General features: G+C 44.6%; 2 protein-coding genes across 3 annotated transcripts in view; one reads left to right on the forward strand and one right to left on the reverse strand.

Moving 5' to 3' along the window:
- LOC148502496 (uncharacterized) overlaps positions 1–22,809 on the forward strand; it is a 258,997-nt gene that overhangs the window by 145,445 nt on the left and 90,743 nt on the right.
- On the reverse strand, positions 4,212–21,507 carry LOC148502499 (uncharacterized). Of its 2 annotated transcripts, none has more exons than XM_088449778.1 (5): positions 21,484–21,507; positions 14,175–14,251; positions 13,962–14,059; positions 13,484–13,832; positions 4,212–5,530 (listed from the first exon to the last, which is right to left on the reverse strand). In XM_088449778.1, the coding sequence occupies exons 2-5, from the start codon at positions 14,206–14,208 to the stop codon at positions 4,290–4,292; spliced, it is 1,722 nt and encodes a 573-aa protein (XP_088305904.1). In that variant the 5' UTR covers positions 14,209–14,251; positions 21,484–21,507; the 3' UTR covers positions 4,212–4,289. The 2 variants fall into 2 exon arrangements, with proteins under 2 accessions (XP_088305904.1, XP_088305903.1); XM_088449777.1 differs by having other exon boundaries at positions 4,212–5,533.

Genomic DNA, 22,809 nt, shown 5'->3' on the forward strand with positions numbered 1-22,809 from the left:
TAAGCCTGGGAGATAGTCATGCAAAGCCATCTGTCCAATGTCTGTTTATTAGCTGGCCATCTCTTCTTGTGAAATCCATAGAGCACAAATAGGGAGTCTGTTTTCCTCAGAGAACTGGTACGGTCTACGTCGATCCTGAGAGCATGGACCACATCGAAGGAGGTCAGGTTAATAAAAGGCCGGGACTAGGATTTCCTCATTAATATGGAAATGAGTAACCACCTTGGATAGGAAGCCAGGTTGAGTTCGGAGAACTACCCTGTCCTGATGGAAGATTAGAAATGGGGAATGGGATGAGGGCACCCCTTAATCAGACACCCTTCGGGTGGACGCCATAGCCAGAAGTAAACGTTTTCGCTCTGAGCCACTTGAGATCCACAGATTCCAAAAGGTTCAAACGGAGTGCCCTGTAGGGCCTGAAGAACCACTGACAAATTCCACAACATCACAGGAGGGACAAAGGGAGGTTGTATGCGGAGGACACCTTGAAGGAAGGTATGGACATCCGGCAGTAAAGCAATTCTATGCTGGAACCAAATGGACAGAACAGAGACGTGCTCCTTCAGCGAGGTAAGGTAGAGTCCAAGGTCCAACTCTGCTTGGAGGAAGGCCAGCACTCTAGAAACCCTAAACACCTGATGGTCATAGTTTTTGGCATCACACCATTGAAAGTATGTATGCCACTCTCTATGGTAAATCCGGGCAGAGGCTGGCTTGCACGCTCAGCCTAGTCTTGACTACAGAGCAAGAACACTCTTTAGACCTCAGGAGGGATCTCTGAAGAGCCACGCCATCAAAGACAGACATTCCAGGTGTGGGTGAAGACAAGGACCCTGAGACAACAGGTATGGCTGCTGAGGTAGCAGGAACAAGGCATCTATGGAGAGGCTCCAAAGATCTGAGTGCCAATGTTGTCTGGGCCAGGCTGGGGCCACCAGCAGAACAGTGCCTCCATCTTGTTTGAACTTCTGAAGAACTCGAGGAAGAGAGACTGGAGGGAATAGATACGCCAGATGGAAGGTCCATTTCACGGACATTTTGTCTAAGAAGGCTGCCTCGGTGTCCCATGTTCTGGACCCATACACTTGCAGTTTGTGATTGTGTCTGGAAGCCATGAGGTCCACCTCTGGTAGGCCCCATTTGTCCACTAGGAGTTGAAAGACTTCTGGGTGGAGATCATTTACCAGTATGCACGTTGTGACGGCTGAGGAAGTCCGCTTCCCAATTTAGAACTCAGAATGAACACTGCGGAGATGGCCAGGAGGTGACCTTCAGCCCATGTGAGAATGCGTACTTAGCCGATGTCCAACGCTCATGGAAGGAGTGGTGACCGGTCACTGCGCTCCAGTTGTAAGGAGACTGGCGTCCGTTGTAAGGAGTACCCATTCCAGGATCCAAAAGGGGCGACCTCTGGTTAAATGGGATGTCTGTAGCCACCAGACGAAACTCTGGAAAAAGAACCATTGTCTGAGCTTTGATCCAAAGGGGCAACCCGTTCCACCTGGATAGGATTAGCTGTTGCAGGGGCATGTAGTGGATCCTAGAACTTGCATTGCTGAGTGGACTGACATTCGGCAACTGCGTAGGAATCTGCGCACACTTATTTTCAGTGTGTAGATCTTGTCTGCTGTCAGGAAGATTCTCTGACCCGGAGAACCTAAAAGAGCTCCAGACAGACCATCCTCTGTGAAGGGTTCGGGGAGGACTTTTTCCAGTTGATTGACCAAGTGTGCCTCTGCAGGAAGGCATGGGTTACCTGAAGGTGGCATTGAGGAACCACTGGGGAGCTTGCCAAGAGCAATAGGTCATCAAGATATGGCAGCAGGCTGATTCCATGACAGCACAGGTTGGTCGCCATGACCGGCATAATTTTGGTAAAGACCCGTGAAAATGTTGCTGTAGCACAGCAAACCAGAGATCGCTGATAAGAGGACGCTGTAGGTACGCATCCTGAATATCCAGATACCTTAAAGTCCAGAGGCTCCATATCCAGTACAATAGAGCGCAGAGTTTCCATGCAAAATGTAGGCACCCTGATGAATTTGTTTAGGGATCTGTGGTTGAGGATAGGCCGATAAGACCCATTTGGTTTCTGCACCGAAACAGGGTAGAATAATAACCGTTCCCTCACTGACAGGAAGAACTGGAACTATTACCTCCACTTTAATGGCTTTCTGGATGAGCAGGGCCCTGTTCAGGTCTGATGGAGCGCCTGTGGTGGGGTGGCCATCTCTGAAATGAGAGGGCATACCTGTGAGAAGTCTCTTATCCACACGTCTGTGGTTGTTCGACGCAATTCCTGGGCAAACTGAAGACGTTGGCCTCCTACTCTGGGGTCCCCCAGGGGGAGGCCCGCCCCATCAGGCTGAAGGCTTGTCCTCGAATTTTGAAGCAGGACGTCTGGTGGCCCAGGTCTGCTTGGTCCTATGCTTTGTGGCCCTAGTGGAAGCCGATTGCTTAGGAAAGGACTGACCTTTAGGTTTGCCTTTGGGATAAAAGGACCTAAAGGACGTTGTCCGAGGCCTTGCAGTAGTTGCTGATGGCAGAAAGGCGGTTTTTGAGGCTGTTAATGTGGCCACAATCTTGTACAAGTCGGGGCCAAACAAGATCTTCCCATTGTAAGGTAATGCTTCTAAGACTCTTAGAATCTGAATCCGCCATCCATGACTGCAGCCACAGAATTCGGAGGGCAGACATCGCCATGGCCAAAGATATAGAAGCTAGGAGACTGGAATCCAAGGATGCTTCTCGAATATATGAAGCTGCATCTCTTATGTGAGCTACATAAGACATCTGATCCCAAGAGGCATCTGAGGGATAAGATTCTTCAAGGGTGCCCAGCTCTCAATTGTTTTAGCCACCCATGCAGTAGCCATGGTTGGGCAAGTAATGGCATTTGAAAGAGAGTACACAGATTTAAGGCCAGTTTCAATCTTTCTATCTATAGGGTCCTTCAGTGAGGAAACTGTAGGGATAGGTAATGTAGCGCTTTTAATCAAATGCATAACATGGCAATCAACTGCTGAGGGAGTCTCCCATCTTGTACAATGAGCTGGAGGTAAAGGATAACAAGAGGTCAGGCGTTTTTGGGGCTGAAACCTCTTACTAGGAATCTGCCAAGCTGCTGCCATGTGCTCAACTAGTTGATCCGAGAGCGGAAACTCTGCTGAAGCCACGTTTTATCATTTAAATAGTGGGTGCTTTGATGTGGGGGCGGGCTCATCTTCTCTTTGTAAGATAGATCTAACTGCTCGCACCAAAGCAGGTATATTAATTTTAGACTCTATGCTTCTTCCCCCGAAGGAGACTCCGCAGTAGAGATCAGTATCTTCTGCCTCCTCAGATGACAGCTGCGTGGACTGTGAAGATAACACAGGACGCTTAGTAGACTTAAGCTGGATACACACTATACAGATATATCTGCAGATGATTGTTCATACACACTGAATGGCCATCTGCTTCTAGCCGTGGGTCCCAGCAGCCAAGCGGCGTGTCCCACCCCCCTCCTTGGCGGCTGCCGCTGTGTACGGGCAGTATGCAGACCGCCAGTACACACTTGCCGATGGACAGGTATGTCTGCAGACATATCTATCCATCAGCTGTGCAGCACAGCCAATGCGATATGTCTGAGAACTATGTGGATCACAGACATATCGCAGGTACACACTTGGCGATGGCCAGCAGATATTGGCCAATCAATTGATCGGCCAATATATCAGTCAGTGTGTACCTAGCTTCACTGGGTAGCGGCTTCCCACCTTGGAACATATTTTGAAAGGCTGTAGAGGTAGCCACCAGACTCTGTACTGAGTGTCTACCCATGGAGAATGCATAGGAGGTACCTGTATTGCTTTTACCTGTTGTGGCAACACCATAGCAGCGACCCGCCTTACCTGTCCCCTTAGAATCTGTGTTGCAGTCTAAGTCTGTCCATGGAACTGGCTAGCAATGTCCACGGGATGCCCGCCGAGAGCACAAGGCGGAGCTGACGTTGTGGTGCCCATAGGGGTGTTGGAGCGGCAGCACAGACATCCCACAGTCTGCTGCTGCCCGCTCAGAAGCATAAAAAATAAAGAAAAATGATAAAAGCTTTTGGACTGCATGAAACATCCCAGTTAAAATGGTGACCCGACTCCGGCCAGGCATCAACGAAATTGAAGTGCCTCTGTCTCGGGGCAAGGTATTGGGAAAAGGACCATTGCATCCTGGGAGCAAAGCTTTAACTGTCTGGTGCTCGGTCCTCAACTACCACCTACATCCCAAGGTCTCCCCTATGGGCCCTGAAGAAATTATTTCTCATCTGTGTGATATCTCTGATGTGTAACAAGATGTGATTTCTGTTTAAAACATTTCCCACACTCAGGACATGGAAATGGTTTTTCACCTGTGTGATTTCTCTGATGTGTAACAAGATGTGATTTCTGTTTAAAACATTTCCCACACTCAGGACATGGAAATGGTTTTTCACCTGTGTGATGTCTCTGATGTGTAACAAGATGTGATTTATTTGAAAAACATTTCTCACACTCAGAGCATGAATATAGCCTCTCACCTGTGTGACTGCTCTGATGTGTAACAAGATGTGATTTCAGTGTAAAACATTTCCCACATTCAGAGCATGGAAATGGTTTCTCACCTGTGTGACTTCTCTCATGTGTAAAAAGAGCTATTTTATATGTAAAACATTTCCCACACTCAGAACATGGAAATGGCCTCTCACCTGTGTGACTTCTCTGATGTGTATCAAGAGCAAATTTATAGGTAAAACATTTCCCACACTCAGAACATGGAAATGGTTTCTCACCTGTGTGACTTCTCTGATGTGTAACAAGATATGATTTATGTGTAAAACATTTTCCACATTCAGAGCATGGAAATGGTTTCTCACCTGTGTGAGTTCTCTGATGTGTCACAAGAGCTGATTTACAGGTAAAACATTTCCCACACTCAGAACATGAAAATGGTTTCAAACCTGTATGGACTCGATAATGTGTAACAAGACCCGACTTCTCTATAAAACATTTCCCACATTCAGAACATGGAAATGGTCTCTCACCTGTGTGAGTTCTCTGATGGATACCAAGTTTGCTCTGCTGCGCAAAACATTTCCCACACTCAGAACATGCTAATGTTCTCTCACGTGTATGAAGCTTTATATGTCTAGTAAGATATCTTTTCAGTGTAAAACAGTTCCCACACTCAGAACATAGAAAAGGCCTCTCAGCTGCATGAACTTTCTTCTGATGTACAGAAAGACTGATCTGCTTGGTAAAACTTTTCCCACATTCAGAACATAACAATGGTTTATCAGCTGTGTGATCTGAGCTGTGTGTAACACTACTGGGAGTATCAGGGGAGCATTCCCCATGGTTAGAGGGATCAGATGAGATATCTGCACTGTGAGATGCTGGATGTATACTGGGGGTAATGGGGTTTTCTCCTGGAGAGTCCTGTGACAAGTTATCGGCTAGGTTACAATCTGAAGATAATATGAGATGTCTCCCCGAGTTATTCCTGCTGCTGTGTCCATCTGCTGGGAACAGAAAAATTATATGGGAATTAGCATCACTTCAGAACTATACGATACTGTATAACTATAATAAGACATGCCCGGCTGTACCCCAACATCTCCATACTGTGTAACTATAAGACGTGCCTGGCTGTAGCCCAACATCTACATACTGTGTAACTATTATAAGATGTACCTGGCTCTACCGCAACATCTCATACTGTGTAACTATAAGACAAACCCAGCTGTACCCCAACATCTCCATACTGTGTAACTATAAGACGTGCCCGGCTGTACCCCAAAATCTCATACTGTGTAACTATAAGACATGCCCGGCTGTACCCCAACATCTCATACTGTGTAACTATAAGACATGCCCGGCTGTACCCCAACATCTCCATATTGTGTAACTATAAGACGTGCCCGGCTGTACCCCAACATCCCCATACTGTGTAACTATATGTGCCCGACTGTACCCCATCATCTCTATACTGTGTAACTAAGATGTACCAGGCTGTACCCCAACATCTCCATACTGTGTAACTATAAGACATTCCTGGCTGTACCCCAACATCTCCATATTGTGTAACTATAAGAAGTGCCCGGCTGTACCCCAACATCCCCATACTGTGTAACTACATGTGCCCGACTGTACCCCAACATCTCTATACTGTGTAACTAAGATGTACCAGGCTGTACCCCAACATTTCCATACTGTGTAACTATAAGACGTGCCCGGCTGTACCCCAACATCTCATACTGTGTAACTAAGATGTACCAGGCTGTACCCCAACATTTCCATACTGTGTAACTATAAGACGTGTCCGGCTGTACCCCAACATCTCATACTGTGTAACTATAAGACATGCCTGGCTGTACCCAAACATCTCCATACTCTGTAACTATAATAAGACGTTCCCAGCTGTATCCCAACATCTCCATACTGTGTAACCATAATAAGACATGCCCGGCTGTACCCCAACATCTCATACAGTCAGTGTTATTTCCAAGTTTCAGTTGTGAATGTAGAAGTCAGATAGCAAATAGGTAACTGTGACCGGATAACCTTGCCTACGCCAACAGCCACAGATATTTTTTTGATCCCACTGGATCTTGGGGGGGGATCCCATTTCAATCTTGGATCTTGTAGGGATTCCCTCTTACCATCAGTAACCACCTGTTACTGACTCTGCCCACTGTGCCATTGGCATGCAACTTTGCTGCCACCACCAAGATCTTGGACTGGCACCTGAAAAGCACTTCTCTCAGGCTCCTACATCGGCACCTGAACTGCCTCTGCTGCATATGCTTAGACTAGCTGCAGCCACACCTCCTGACTGGTGTTGGCTGATACCCACTGGTCCCTCGCAATGGACCAGGCCCAGCAGGGTAGCTGGCAGCGGGTTTGAACTCGGAGACACTGGGCTCAAATTAAAGCAGTCAGAAAATGGAATAGCGCTTGGTGCAATTCTGATGTCGCAGGATACAGATGAAGTCATCTCAAAGTCAAGATGTTTATTGCTCAAATAGTTTTAAAAAAGACATTTCCCCTCGGGAGTATCACAGCATACAGATGATATGGCAGTTCATACCTTCTTGATGTTCAAAAAAATTCAAACGAAACAGGCTCACATGCCTTCTTTTATCTTACTCCAATACACAATACCACAAGGGGTTAGTGCACCCTGTAGTTATTACCTGATCAAGTGCATTTGCCTTGCATGCACAAGGCATGCTCAACTTTAACATTGTCCCTAATGGACAGTGGTGAGTGCTTACTCCTCTATGCCTGAGCCCACCTGTCGTCATTTTAGACGCCCAGGTGCCGGCATGTTTGGGATGAGAAAAAACTTCCCTACGATATGTACTTCCAGGATTCTGCTGAGGGGGACTTGGCCACCTTTTCTACCTGAATCTGGGCTCCAGAACAAGGCAGACAAGATCCCCAGCCAGTAGTCTCCTGGTCACTTTGGAGCTCGCTGAAAATAATTAGCTGACTGCACTGGCCAGTTCCCCATGCACCTCTTTCAGGCATGAGGCTGCATGGGGGGGGGGGACAGTCCATTTTTCTCTGGAAGTGGCTGGGGATCCAGCAGCCCACAGAGAGCTCTACATCCCCCGGACTTCCAGGGAAACACAGGTAAGTGCAATTTATTGAAAATGTATTTAAACATTTTTAACAAATGCATTGCACACACACATACATACATTATTATATATATATATATATATATATATACAGATAGCCAAGGTGCGGCACTCGCAGCATAATCTCAATGGATAAACGATACGTGACACACAATTAGTCAACGTTTCAGTTCTTTACTGAACTTTTTTCAAGATCTTGAGTCAGTTCAGCAGTCCTTTGAAGCCCATTTCAGTGGGAAGCCTGGTCTGGCTTCTTTGCGTGCACACCACAGACACTGGTGAGCATAGGCCAATTCGGCAACCTGCATATCTGGTCTCATCAGAGGCGCAGGTGAAAATCTACAATGAGGTGCAGGAGATGTTAGTGCTAGGTGTAACAGTCCCTGGCCTGCCTCCATTGTATTGGTTCCCAAGATGGACCGTACCACGTGGTTTTGTGTAGATATCTGCCGGTTGAATGAGGTAACCAAATCTGATACTTATTCCTTACCCCGCATTGATGTGTTGTTAGACGAGTTGGCAGGAGCAAAATACATCTCCACTTTTGAATTGAGCAAGTGGCATTGGCAGATAGCAATGACCCCCGAGGCTTAAAAGCGATCTGCCTTCATCACCTCATTTGGCTTGTTAAGAGTTCAAGACCATCTGGGATGAAGAATGCGCCAGCCTCCTTCCAGAGCATTGTCGATGACATACTGAAGGGGTACGGAGATTTTGCTTAGGCCTACTTGGATGACCGCCATCTTCAGTGGAACTTGTGAAGATCACCTGAGGCATGTGGGGCTGGTGTTAAAAAGGATTCGGTGGGCAGGTCTGACCATCAGGGCAGACAAGTGCCAAATGGGGATGTACAGTACCTGGGGCACCGTGTGGGAGGTAAGGTGAAGCCTGAACCAGCGAAAGTAGAGACTGGCCCCGCCCACAACCCAGAGATAGGCCCTGGCCTTATTAAAAATGGCAGGGTACTACTGATGCTTTATCCCTGACTTCAGTTCTGTAGCCAAAACCCTTATAGATTTGACTAAGAAGAAGCTCCCCAAGGTAGTTGACTGGACACACTCTTGTGAGCTGGAATTTCAGTCATTTAAAATGTCTCTGGTACAAGAGCTCCAGTACTGCTGGTGCCAGACTACAGTAAGAATTTTGTTGTACAGACTGAATGGTCACAGTACGGACGGAGAAGTACTGAGCCAGAAGGGACCAGATGGGCAGGAGCATCTTGTGGCCTATTTAAGAAGGAAACTGCTACAGCAGGAGGTTTCAACTTAAATATATTCACAGTTGTGGATGAAACGCATCGCTGTCCGCATCAATTGGTGTCCACATTATCTTCTATAATTTTCCTATGGTGAGCCACGAATTGGGACTATTCTCCTTTATTAACCAAGAAGGACAAGGGTCAGATTATTGCCTGAAATTACACTGGCCCTTGAAGCCGGCGGGTCCTGCAGCCCTCAGCACGCCGCTTAGAGACTGGGAGCCCGAGCGGCTATATTTGTGAAGCCGGTGGGTCCTGCAGCCTAAGCACGCCGCTTAGAGACCGGGAGCCCGGGCAGCTATATTTGTGAAGCCGGTGGGTCCTGCAGCTCGAGCACGCCGCTTAGAGACCTGGAGCCCGAGCGGCTATATTTGTCAAGCCGGTGGGTCCTGCAGCTCGAGTACGCAGCTTAAAGACAGGGAGTCTGAGCAGATAGATTTGTGAAGCTGGCGGGTCCTACAACCCAGAGCACGCTGCTTAGAGACCAGGAGCCGGAGCGGCTATATTTGTGAAGCCGGTGGGTCCTGCAGCCCGAGCACGGCGCTTAGAGACCAGGAGCCCAGGAAGCTATATTTGTGAAGCCGGTGGGTCCTGCAGCTCGAGTATGATGCTTAGAGACCAGGAGCCTGAGCGGCTATATTTGTGAAGCCGGTGGGTCCTGCAGCTCGAGCACGCAGCTTAAAGACAGGGAGTCTGTGCTGATATATTTGTGAAGCCAGTGGATCCTGCAGCCCGAGCACGCTGCTTAGAGATGGGGAGCCCGAGCGGCTATATTGGTGAAGCTGGTTGGTCCTGCAGCCCGAGCACACTGCTTAGAGATGGGGAGCCCGAGCGGCTATATTTGTGACAGTTGCCGGCAAAAAAGCTTAGAGGAGGCGGGTCCTGCAGCTCAAGTACGCCGTGATCGGGAACCACAGAGACTAAAAATCTGTGACAGCCGCGGATGTACTACACTGAAGTCCAGACTCAGTGCGGCAACAATATACAGCCATCCAGCGCTTATCTGGTTTTCCTTGTGTCGGCTAAGTAAGGAGTAGGTAACCCATTAAACTTCTTCTGAAATATTAAGAGAGAGATATGGTCACCTTAAGGAAATACATGGGATCATTTCATGACTTTGGACATTGTCTTTTGAATCTCATCTAATTGAGAAACTATTTTTATTATTAATTTTTTATGTGGTTCCTGTGTTGAATTTACTAATCTGATTATCAGTGTAGGATAATCCTTTATGAGATGACTTCATGCCATGTCATTCTTTTAGCAACATTGTAGTTATTTGTGTTTATTTTCTAATCCTCAATATAAGGGGACATTCCAATTAGGTGCTAATTGCGAGTAGCGAGTTTGTTTCATGAAACTCACAGACTTTGGAGAATTCTCGGGAGCGCGCATTTGTGCAATCCAATGAAAAATGCCTATTCACGGTGCTCGCAGTGGAGGGGTGCGAACTGACTGCCAAATGCGACGTAAGAGAAGTGCATGAAAAAGTGGGGAGACCATCCTGGACCACCCAAAATTGATAATTTTTTTAGCAGGACCGTATAGGGCTGTTTGTGGGCATAAGGAAAGTACTGAAGGCCTTTAAATGGTGTGAAATGGCTGATTTGTGTTCTTGTTTAAAAAGATGCAAAAAAATGATAAAAAAGCAAACTTTTTTGTTTAATCTCAAATTAATTAAATGAAAATTGCAAAAAAAGTAGGAAACACGGAGATTTTGGGCTACATTGTGGAAACTAAAAAATTGTAAAAAAAAATGAAGTAAACAATTATTTTTCAATAAAAAAAAAACTAATTACATTTGGGGTTCCTAAACTAACGAAAAAGTTAATTTTGGGGTAATTTGAGGCCATTTTTTTACCCTCAAAAATGACATGTAATTATTGGACTAATTAAGCTAACTTGAAATTTCCAAATGCCTGATTAGTCATTAGGGGGGATGTCCAAGGGGTTCTTAAAATAAAGATTTTCCTTTCCATCTCTCACCCTCAGGGAGGTGCAAATGGAAAAATGCAAATTTACTCTGGTTCAGTGCAAGTTGCTAATTGGATTGCAAAATTAATTAGCTGTGCTAATTCGAAGAGAAAACAGCAAATTGCACCTCGCAATTAACAAATAATTAGATTAACACCTAAGTATTTATTACAAATAAACTAAAAAATATTTTTCAGAATTGATAAGAGCCTCTGACTGATATGAAATGACCAGAGGAGTTTTTTTAATTTTCTGTTGCTTTTGTGGGGGTCACAATATAAATGACTGCAGCAGGTGATTTCCCCATTGGTCTGACTCGGGCGCTAGAATAATTTGTGTCTTTCCAGGAGGTGGGGTACGCCACAATTGAAAAGGAATGCTTGAAAATTGCTTGGACTGTGAAGAAGCTAAAGCTCCATTTGTATGGCCGGTAATTTACTGTGGTGACTGATCACAACCCTTTAAAGTGTCTACAACACACCACAGGGGAAATTGGCAGACTGTTGCGGTGGAGCCTTGCAGGAGGCTGCTCTTAATTTCAGAGGGATGGCCCTGATTCAGAGCGAGCGCTCTGTCAGGGCGTACGGCTCTGAATCAGGGTCTATACATTATATCACACACAGGTCATACTAGCTGTATCCTGCTGTGTCCTCACACTCTCCATATCTCCATCTCAGTATGTGTAACAGAGTGCAGACATGGTCTATACATTATATCACACACAGGACATACTAGCTGTATCCTGCTGTGTCCTCACACTCTCCGGATCTCCATCTCAGTATGTGTAACACAGTGCAGGCATGGTCTATATATTATATCACACACAGGACATACTAGCTGCACCCTGCTGTGTCCTCACACTCTCCATATCTCCATCTCAGTATGTGTAACAGAGTGCAGGCATGGTCTATATATTATATCACACACAGGACATACTAGCTGCACCCTGCTGTGTCCTCACACTCTCCATATCTCCATCTCAGTATGTGTAACAGAGTGCAGGCATGGTCTATACATTATATCACACCCAGGTCATACTAGCTGTATCCTGCTGTGTCCTCACACTCTCCGGATCTCCATCTCAGTATATGTAACAGAGTGCAGGCATGGTCTATACATTATATCACACACAGGACATACTAGCTGTATCCTGCTGTGTCCTCACACTCTCCGGATCTCCATCTCAGTATATGTAACAGAGTGCAGGCATGGTCTATACATTATATCATACACAGGACATACTAGCTGTATCCTCACACTCTCCATATCTCCATCTCAGTATGTGTAACAGAGTGCAGGCATGGTCTATACATTATATCACACACAGGTCACACTAGCTGTATCCTGCTGTGTCCTCACACTCTCCATATCTCCATCTCAGTATGTGTAACAGAGTGCAGGCATGGTCTATACATTATATCACACACAGGACATACTAGCTGTACCCTGCTGTGTCCTCACACTCTCCATATCTCCATCTCAGTATGTGTAACAGAGTGCAGGCATGGTCTATACATTATATCACACACAGGTCATACTAGTTGCATCCTGCTGTGTCCTCACACTCTCCGGATCTCTATCTCAGTAAATGTAAAATAACCAGTTTGTATCTCTCTAGGAATTAATATCTTTACTGGAGGTTAGATACGCTCTAGCCTCTAAGGGGATCTACTGGAACATGCACAATGGAACCGAAAAATCCACATTTTTAACAATCGGGATCCACCATTGCTCTCGCTGTGGACCTCCAGGCAGAAAATTTAATACTTTCCTAAAAGATATTTATACAGGTCTGGTTCATATCTCTGGTACAACAGAATAAAATCAGTACAAGAAATCACATGCAAAGATGTTATTACCATTAGTGATCATTGATCATGTCAGGCAGTAGTGGTCAGGAAGGATCATGGGTAATACCCCATTGAAGGGCATGGGGAGGACCATCGACAAAGGTCATTTTTGTAGTGGACAGTAAAGAACATAAGTAGCTTGTAGCAGACAAAGATATCATGAGTGTGGGGAGGAGACTGGTCAGATCTCTGGGCTGGTAACACACAGTGACATGATGTGAGGGGGAGAGCAGGAGTATAATAGGGGCTGATGGCTCCTGATGTATGAGATACACCAGAGAGTGTGGGGAGGAGACTGGTCAGATCTAAGAGCTGGAAACATACAGTGACATGATGTGAGGAGGAGAGCAGGAGTACAATAGGGACTGATGGCTGCTGATGTATGAGATACACCAGAGAGTGTGGGGAGGAGACTGGTCAGATCTCTGGGCTGGTAACACACAGTGACATGATGTGAGGAGGAGAGCAGGAGTACAATAGGGACTGATGGCTGCTGATGTATGAGATACACCAGAGAGTGTGGGGAGGAGACTGGTCAGATCTCTGGGCTGGTAACACACAGTGACATGATGTGAGGGGGGACAGCAGGAGTATAATAATGGCAGATGGCTCCTGCTTCCCCCCCTGTGCATATACATTTTACTCATTAGTTTGTACTGACAGAGGAGGGTGTAGGATAATAGATTGCTGTAGTGACTGAACAGAGTATGTGACTCTTTTCTGAGATAAGTGTTTATTACTCACCTGTGTTGATATCTCCAGGGATTTCCTCCTCTTTACACTCCTGATCACCCCTCACATATGTCTCTTCTTCTCCCTCTGTATCTTCTACCTTTATATCAGTCATATACGTCTCTTCTTCTCCCTCTATATATTCTGCCTTCATATCAGTCACATACGTCTCTTCTCCCTCTATAACTTCTACCTTTATATCAGTCACATACGTCTCTTCTTCTCCCTCTGTATCTTCTTCCTTCATATCAGTCACATACGTCTCTTCTTCTCCCTCTATATCTTCTGCCTTCATATCAGACACATACGTCTCTTCTTCTCCCTCTGTATCTTCTACCTTAATATCAGCAAGATCTTCACTCTAAATGACCCATAAAATAATCAAGTCTAATTTAATTGAGAATAAACAGTAAAATAATCTGTGTATAATACACACACAGATTCTCTATAGATCATATAGTCACAATCACTTTGGTATACTGGTATCTACCTGATGCTCCTGTGGGGTCCTGTGACTCTCCTCTGTACAATCCGGTGAATAAAGATGATGGGGACATCTCTCTGTGGTATTTCTATTACTGGGTCCATCTATAGGAAACACAGTGACTGAGTAAATTGTATATATGTGCTCATCAGGTAATGTGTGTATATAGGGCTCCCATACCTGCTCTACCCTGTACAATAAATGACAGTCACCTCTTACCCAGTGATGTGAGGGGCCGGTGATTCTCCATCATCACGTCCTTGTACAGACCCGTGTTCCTCTATATATACCCTCTCCTGCATGGAGACATAGACAGTGACATCCTGACACCTTATAGGAACCTGACACACACAATGATATAGTCATCACCCAGACACATCCCCTAGTTGTACTGTCATGTATTATTACTAGATATAAGTGATGTCACTGTGACACTCCCATATCCCCTCACCTCCCCAGTCATGTCCCTGTATTATTACTATATATAAGTGATGTCACTGTGACACTCCCAGATCCCCTCACCTCCCCAGTCATGTCCCTGTATTATTACTATAGATATAAGTGATGTCACTGTGACACTCCCATATCCCCTCACCTCCCCAGTCATGTTCCTCTATTATTACTATATATAAGTGATGTCAGAGTGACACTCCCAGATCCCCTCACCTCCCCAGTCATGTCCCTGTATTATTACTATAGATATAAGTGATGTCACAGTGACACTCCCAGATCCCTTGACCTCCCCAGTCATGTCCCTGTATTATTACCAGTGCTATTTTGGTAGAAAAATAGGTGGGTGGAACCATTCTTGGGGGAAGGGGCTGTGGGCAATCTGGGCAGAGCTAAAATTGGGGTGGGGCATCAGCTGGTGTGTAACCAATTTTTTTTTTAAATTTGAAGTTTGGGCTGTGGGTAGGGAGTGCTGGACCAAGCTGGTATGCAAGGCAGGAAGGGCTGGACTAAGAGGAAGTGCAAAACAGGGTGGGCTGGATCTATTGGAGGCACAGGGATGTCTAGACATGGTGCGGGGGTGGCAAATGAAAGGGAAGGTTGGAACTTAATGGGGGACACAGGGCAGGGAAGGCTGGATGGGGGAGCCACATGGTAGGGAATGCTGGACTGGAGGGCACATGGTAGGGAAGGGTGGACCTGGGTGGGCACATTACAGGGAATGCTGTACAAATGGGGGGAGGGCAGGGAACACTGGTCTGTGAGGGAACGCTGGACTGGGGGCAGGGAGCACAGGGCAAGGAACACTGTAACTGACCTCTGGACTGGGGGGTGATAGGTACCAGACCCGCATCCGTCCAGGAATGACAGCCATCAGTGGCGGCTCCGGTTGTTAGCACTCTGCAGGTCAGTATGTGTTTGACAGTGCACTGCGCTCTGTGCAACACTGCCACCCCTTCCCTCCCCCCTCACTTTTCCTTCATCATAAAGCTTCCTCACCAGTGGCTGGGTGGAGGGTGGGGATGTCCTCTGGAGCCAACCACATACAAATCCCATAATTCCCACGATGTATGTGTTACCTAAGGTGCACAAAAGTGTTACGAAATCCCCCGGGAAGACCTATCATAGTGGGGACGGATAGTTTGACTTCCAACCTGTCATCACTCATAGATGGTATTTTACAGCCATTGGTAATTGCTAATCCATCTTAAGAGATACAGGTGACATTTTGGAGGAAAATAATGATTTTGTGTGGGCAGAAGATATCTGGTTGGCTTCGGCCGATGTTACGTCCCTATATACTTGTATATTACATGTAAAAGGCCTAGAGGCGATAAAATGGTCTTTGGAGAAAATGGAGTTATCATCAGAAAGGAAGGATTTTGTGTTGTTAGCCATTAAGTTTATTTTAGAAAATAATTATTTTCTTTTTAATGGCAAATTTTTTCTCCAACGCACAGGGACAGCTATGGGGACTAAGTTTGCCCCAAGCTATGCCAATCTGTTCATGAGGTTCTTTGAAGAGACTCATGTGTACAGTGGCATAGCTTGGGGCACAAACCTCATTAAATGGTACCGTTACATCGATGATGTGATGCTGCTATGGAAAGGTACAGAAGATGATCTCGTCCAATTCTTTTCATACCTGGATGTGAATGATGTAAATGTGCATCTCACTTTGACATACAGTCAATTGGAGATACATTTCTTAGATTTGACTGTTTACATAGAGGAGAATAAGATTCACACAAAAACCTATAAAAAATCCACGGATATCAATTCCTTTATTCCAATAGATAGTCAAAATCACAGGCAGTGGTTAAAAGAAGTACCAAAAAGTCAATTTCTAAGGGTTAAGCGTAATTGCAGCAGAGAGGATATACACAAAGATCAAATTTCTCAGATGAAAAATGACTTTTTAATTAAGGGGTACGAATCAAAAGGTCTGGATAAGGCTATACAAGAGACAATGGAGAAAGAGAGATCGAATTTATATGGTATTAACAGGGTAAAGAAAGATGACAGTAAAAATGATAGGCTTAAATGGGCTATGATTACTGGTTATGATTCACAACATAAACTAGTAGAAAAAATCTTTCGGAAACATTGGCACCTTTTACAAAGGGATCCTGTATTACGAGAAGTAATCCCAGACCATCCTACTTTTATTTATCGTAAATCTAAGAATTTTAAGAACTTCTTGGTAAAAAGCATGTTACCTATACCAACAAGGAACCTTGGCCCTCATTCAGAGCCGTACGCTCTGAGCAGAGCGCACGCTCTGAATGAGGGCCGGGCTCCATGAAAATGGAGCGTCCTCCTGGACGCTCGTATAGCTGTGGGTCACCACCCACAGGCTATACGAGCGTGCATTGTGATGGCCGCGATGGTCGTGACCATCGCGACCATCGAAATTGCGAGCCGGAGCCTGCAGTTGAGGTTTTCAACCGCAAGCTCCGGAGTGATTTTGGCTCTATCAGAGCCAAAATCACTCCCACTGACATCACTAGTGATGTCATTGGGCCGGCTTCTGACGGGAGGCGTTCCCGTGGGAACGCCCCCGTCAGGGAGGCACGCCCCCGGCACGCCCACCAAAGGGGGCGTGCTGTCAATCAACATTGACAACACGCCCCCTTTGATCGGACACAACGAGCGAAGGACTTTCCTTCGCTCGTCGCGTCTGGCGCATGCGCATGACGGAGCTCCCTCCGTCGTGCGCATGCTCAGTCCATAACATCGACCCACTTGCGGGCGGACAGCCGCTCGCGAGTGGGTCTGAATCAGGCCCCTTGTACGGACAAAGGGTTTCCATCGGTGTGGATTGTGTATGGGCTGTAGGCATGTCAAGGATAACAACATGAAACATACAGAAGTACAGATCAATGGTGTAAATTTTAAAATACAAGATTTTATAACATGTAACACATCAAATGTAATTTATCTTGTAGAATGTGTTGTGGATTGGTGTATAATGGACGGACCACAAGACCTTTAAAAGTGCGACTTTCCGAACACCTTAGGAACATCAAAAAAGGACTTACCACACATTCTCGGTCTAATCATTTTAAAATCACACGATTGTTCAGTTTCACATATCAAACGTTTTTTAGGATTGATACATGTGAAAGCGTCCTGGAGGGATAAAAATGTCGAACAAAATCTTGCTAAAACGGAGATGAAGACTATATTTAAACTTAAAACCCTCCATCCAAGAGGACTCAATCAAGATTTTGAGTTAAAATGGTTTTTATTTAGTGTTTCAATTTTTTATTCTTAATCCTAATTATTGCTATTAATATTATTTTTATTAGTAATTATTCACATCCAATTGAGTTTTAATGTGTTAAACTACTATCTGTTCTTAATATGGGATATCACTTTTAAGGTCCAGTTGTATATTGTTAAAGATCTGATTTACCTAATACTAACACTTGATTCTGTCTAATAGATTCATCCAAACTTGTGACCATTCCGTTTTCAAAAAGAGAAACTACATCTCCCAGAATCCACTATGTTTTAAACGGAAGTTACGTTGGAGACTTGTAGAATACTCGGTCTGGGACTGTGTCTAAAAGGAAAAGACTACATCTCCCAGAATCCTTTGGAGTTGGATTACAGCTTCCGGTGGAGACCCGGAGATTGTGTTCTGACGACCCGCGATCATGTGGACTACGCGTGTGCAGTCGGTCCCACTTTGTTATGGGGAGGAAGGCAGCGGGGACTAAGTGGATAAAGGAGGGTCCGCTGTTATCCAGTGGAGAAGGAGGAGTCATTTTCGTGCGGACCGGAAGTAGCGAAGACGCCATCTTTTGGATTCCAGGGAGACTGGTATATAAACTGGAAACTCAGCAATTTACCTTCATGCCTTGATAAAGAGACTCAGTCTCGAAACGCGTTGGCTAGAAGGGGACATTCTCACTTGGACTAATGCATGTTGCGAACATACTGGAGGTAGGTGCGGAGAGGTGTTTAGTTATTTGGACATGTGTTTGGGGACTGGACCCTAATTACCTCCACACCATATGTATACCTCAGCTGTTCACATTGCGGTTTATATCCCTCTGAGAATGTTTTATATGTTTTAATGCTTTTTGTCATTAAAATAAATTTATTTTTATGGAAAAACTTTGCAATACCCATTGTTGATTATGGAGGAATGAAAAGATACCTTTATAAGTGGAGGACAACTTTCAGTTTTATGAGTACTGGTAAGCTTCTCTGCTTTCAAGTATTCTGTTTGAAACTAAAGATACCTTTATATGTTTTGCACCGCTTGATAGGACTGTAAGTTCTAGGTGTGGATACATACCTTGTGATAGATCAAAGATATCATTATAGGAGTGTACCCATCTCTATATTCAGTGAGTTGGGGTACGCCTCATCTTTCTCTTTCTTCAAATTAAGTCTTGAAGAAACAGTATATATTATAAATTTTAAGAACATCTCACACTGACGTCATATATATACCCTTTTTCCCTATATCTGCGGGACCTCTGGTAAAGACAAAGAGAGGACCTTAGGACTGACGTCTATAACTGCATTTATACGGATAAGTATATTTATTCTTTCCACTGTTCACAAAAGTACTATACACAAGCAGCGCCATTTTTCAATATTCTTGAACACCCGACCACATACAGTTCGCACTGCACGAGCTGGTCCTGACAGTCATCTAGATTGAGGTACAGCCTCAGCATTTCAAAAAACTGCCGACTGCGAGCCAATCACAGCTCACAGACCGGCAGCCACTACTGATTGGCTGCTGGTCAATGAGCTATGATTGTCTCATAGCTGGCAGCTTATCTGAAATGCTACGGCTGTCCCTTTCTTCTTGATGATTGCCATTGTAGCATGGCTGCCGGTCCGGGGCCAATTACTCGTTTTTGCAAGTGCCCCTAAAATCCTCTTTGCAGACAGGTTCAGGAACACCGTACCCGATGACGTAAATTTGCTAAAGAGCTTCAGGAAGTGTGTTCCTGACCGTTCCCCCTGAAAAATATCACTGATTATTACTATAGATGTAAGGGATGTCACACTGACACTTCCAGATCCCGTCACCTCCCCAGTCATGTCCCTGTATTATTACTATAGATATAAGGGATGTCACACTGACACTTCCAGATCCCGTCACCTCCCCAGTCATGTCCCTGTGTTATTACTATAGATATAAGTGATGTCACTGTGACACTCCCAGTCCCTCTCACTTCCCAAGTCATGTCCCTGTATTATTACTATAGATATAAGGGATGTCACACTGACACTTCCAGATCCCCTCACCTCCCCAGTCATGTCCCTGTATTATTACTATAGATATAAGTGATGTCACTGTGACACTCCCCAGGATTTAGAGTCGATTCAATTAGACATGACAGTCGCATCCACAAGTAAGTACAGTTATATGCCACACTTACGGTGCCACCACACTCATATAAATATACACGGTTGCGGGGTTAGATCGGGCCATGAGCGGAGCAGGTTGCGGGTAAGTTGGTTGCGATTTCATGCCGTCGCAGCGGTAACTCACCCCTTTGCGTCTAATTGAATCAAAGCCATAGTATTCCCAGTCATTTAACTCCTGTCTTTGTCTTTAATATAGCATATACACTAGATAAGCTCACTTATCTAGTGTATACAAAAAACAGGGATCATACTTAAACGTGCACCACCGAAAGATGTACTTTGAAATCTGAGAGCTCTCATGGTAAAGGTTGTTTTAAATTACAAAAAAAGCTCTATTTACTCAGGTAGTTACTGTGAGAGGCAATAGGTGTATGTGTGTGTGTAGGTGGTCGGGTGATAAGTGAGGGGTTATATTTTGGAACAAAGGTTAGTTTCTTTGTATCACTCTATATCAGCTCTAAGAAATATGGTGATAGAGAATCAGCCCTTAGTCACATCTCCATATAACACCACTAGTAATACATGTGTCCTGTTATTCCCTAATATCTACAGGGTTATTACAGCTAATGCTCCATCTACCACTGATCTGTATTATTGTATTACTGAGAATCAGACCTTAGTCACATCTCCATCTAACACCACTAGTAATACACGTGTCCTGTTATTCCCTAATAACTACAGGGTTATTACAGCTGATACTCCATCTACCACTGATCTGTATTATTGTATTACTGAGAATCAGCCTTCGTCACATCTCCATCTAACACCACTAGTAATACATGTGTCCTGCAATTCCCTAATAACTACAGGGTTATTACAGCTGATGCTCCATCTACCACTGATCTGTATTATTGTATTACTGAGAATCAGTCCTTAGTCACATCTCCATCTAACACCACTAGTAATACATGTGTCCTGCTATTCCCTAATAACTACAGGGTTATTACATCTGATGCTCCATCTACCACTGATCTGTATTATTGTATTACTGAGAATCATCCCTTAGTCACATCTCCATCTAACACCACTAGTAATACATGTGTCCTGTTATTCCCTAATAACTACATGGATATTACATCTAATGCTACATCTACCACTGATCTGTATTATTGTATTACTGAGAATCAGCCCTTAGTCACATCTCCATCTAACACCACTAGTAATACATGTGTCCTGTTATTCCCTAATAACTACAGGGATATTACATCTGATGCTCCATCTACCACTGATCTGTATTATTGTATTACTGAGAATCAGACCTTAGTCACATCGCCATCTAACCACTAGTAATACATGTGTCCTGTTATTCCCTAATAACTACAGAGATATTACATCTGATGCTCCATCTACCACTGATCTGTATTATTGTATTACTGAGGATGATATTAGTGGTATTGGCCAACGAAGAGGAAATTGTTACCTACATGTGCATCTAAATTGGCTAAAAATGTATGGGATGTACTAAGGGCCACATCTGTGAGGGAACCTGGCAATCGGGTCCCTTGTTTCATCCTGGTCTACCGTATACCCAGAGGCCAGACTTTGTGAGGGAAAAAAGATCCAGACTAATATATAGTAATGTTCTTTATTGCGTTATTTATTAATGTGTGATATTCTGTACAAGGAGACGGCTGGAAGATGGGAATAATTATAAATCACAGGATAGTGACAATCTCACCTGTGGGAATGTTCTTATGTCCACTTTAGGTGTCCGTAATCATCAGAGGCTGGGAGGGGGCACTAGGAAAGACTAAAGAGAATTAACACAGGTTGTAACCATAGTATCAGAGCCCCTAACACTAAAGTCGGTTACACACTCACATACTGTGTGTGTGTGTATGTATGTACAGTCAGGTCCATAAATATTGGGACATTGACAGAATTTTCAGATTTGGGCCTCTATTCACCACCACAATGGTTTTGAAATGAAACAAACAAGATGTGCTTTAACTGCAGACTTTCAGATTTAATTTGAGGGTAATTATATCCAAATCGGGTGAACGGTGTAGGAATTACAACGGTTTCTATATGTGCCTCCCACTTTTTAAGGGGCCAAAAGTAATGGGACTATCAACTCAAAAGCTATTTCATGGACAGGTGTGGGCTATTCCCTCGTTATTTCATTATCAATTAAGCAGGTAAAAGGTCTGGAGTTGATTCTTGGTGTGACATTTGCATTTGGAATCAGTTGCTATCGACTCTAAATATGAGATCCAAAGAGCTGTCACTATCAGTGAAGCAAGCCATCATTAGGCTGAAAAATCAAAACAAACCCATCAGAGAGAGAGCAAAAATATTAGGTGAGGCCAAATCAACTGTTTGGAACATTCTTAAAAAGAAAGACCGCACCGTAGAGCTCAGCAACACCAAAAGACCCGGAAGACCACGGAAAACAACTGTGGTGGATGACAAAAGAATTATTTCCCTGGTGAAGAAAAACCCCTTCACAACAGTTGGCCAAATCAAGAACACTCTCCAGGAGGTAGATGTATGTGTGTCAAAGTCAACAATCAAGAGAAGACTTCACAAGAGTGAATATAGAGGGTTCACCACAAGATGCAAACCATTGGTGAGCCACAAAAACAGGAAGACCAGATTAGAGTTTGCCAAACAACATCTAAAAAAGCCATTACAGTTCTGGAACAACATCCTATGGACAGATGAGACAAAGATCAACTTGTACCAGAGTGATGGGAAGAGAAGGAAAGGAACTGCTCATGATCCAAAACATACCACCTCATCAGTGAAGCATGGTGGTGGTAGTGTCATGGAGTGGGCATGTATGGCTGCCAATGGAACTGGTTCCCTTGTATTTATTGATGATGTGACTGCTGACAAAAGCAGCAGAATGAATTCTGAAGTGTTTCGGGCAATATTATATGCTCATATTCAGTCAAATGCTTCAGAACTCATTGGCCAGCGCTTCACAGTGCAGATGGACAATGACCCGAAGCATACTGCAAAAGCAACCAAAGAGTTTTTTAAGGCTAAAAAGTGGAATGTT

Source organism: Taudactylus pleione, unplaced genomic scaffold, assembly GCF_031769625.1.
Source record: "Taudactylus pleione unplaced genomic scaffold, aTauple2 ptg000495l, whole genome shotgun sequence".
Lineage (NCBI taxonomy): Eukaryota > Metazoa > Chordata > Amphibia > Anura > Myobatrachidae > Taudactylus > Taudactylus pleione.

Bases quoted from the DNA above. Each gene is read 5' to 3' on its own strand.
- LOC148502499 (XM_088449777.1), bottom strand. From the start codon at position 14,208: ATGATGGAGAATCACCGGCCCCTCACATCACTGG. The intron at 14,060-14,174 runs GTAAGAGGTGAC...TGTTTCCTATAG, and splicing joins CCGGCCCCTCACATCACTGG to ATGGACCCAGTAATAGAAAT. The intron at 13,833-13,961 runs GTAGATACCAGT...TGGGTCATTTAG, and splicing joins GGACCCCACAGGAGCATCAG to AGTGAAGATCTTGCTGATAT.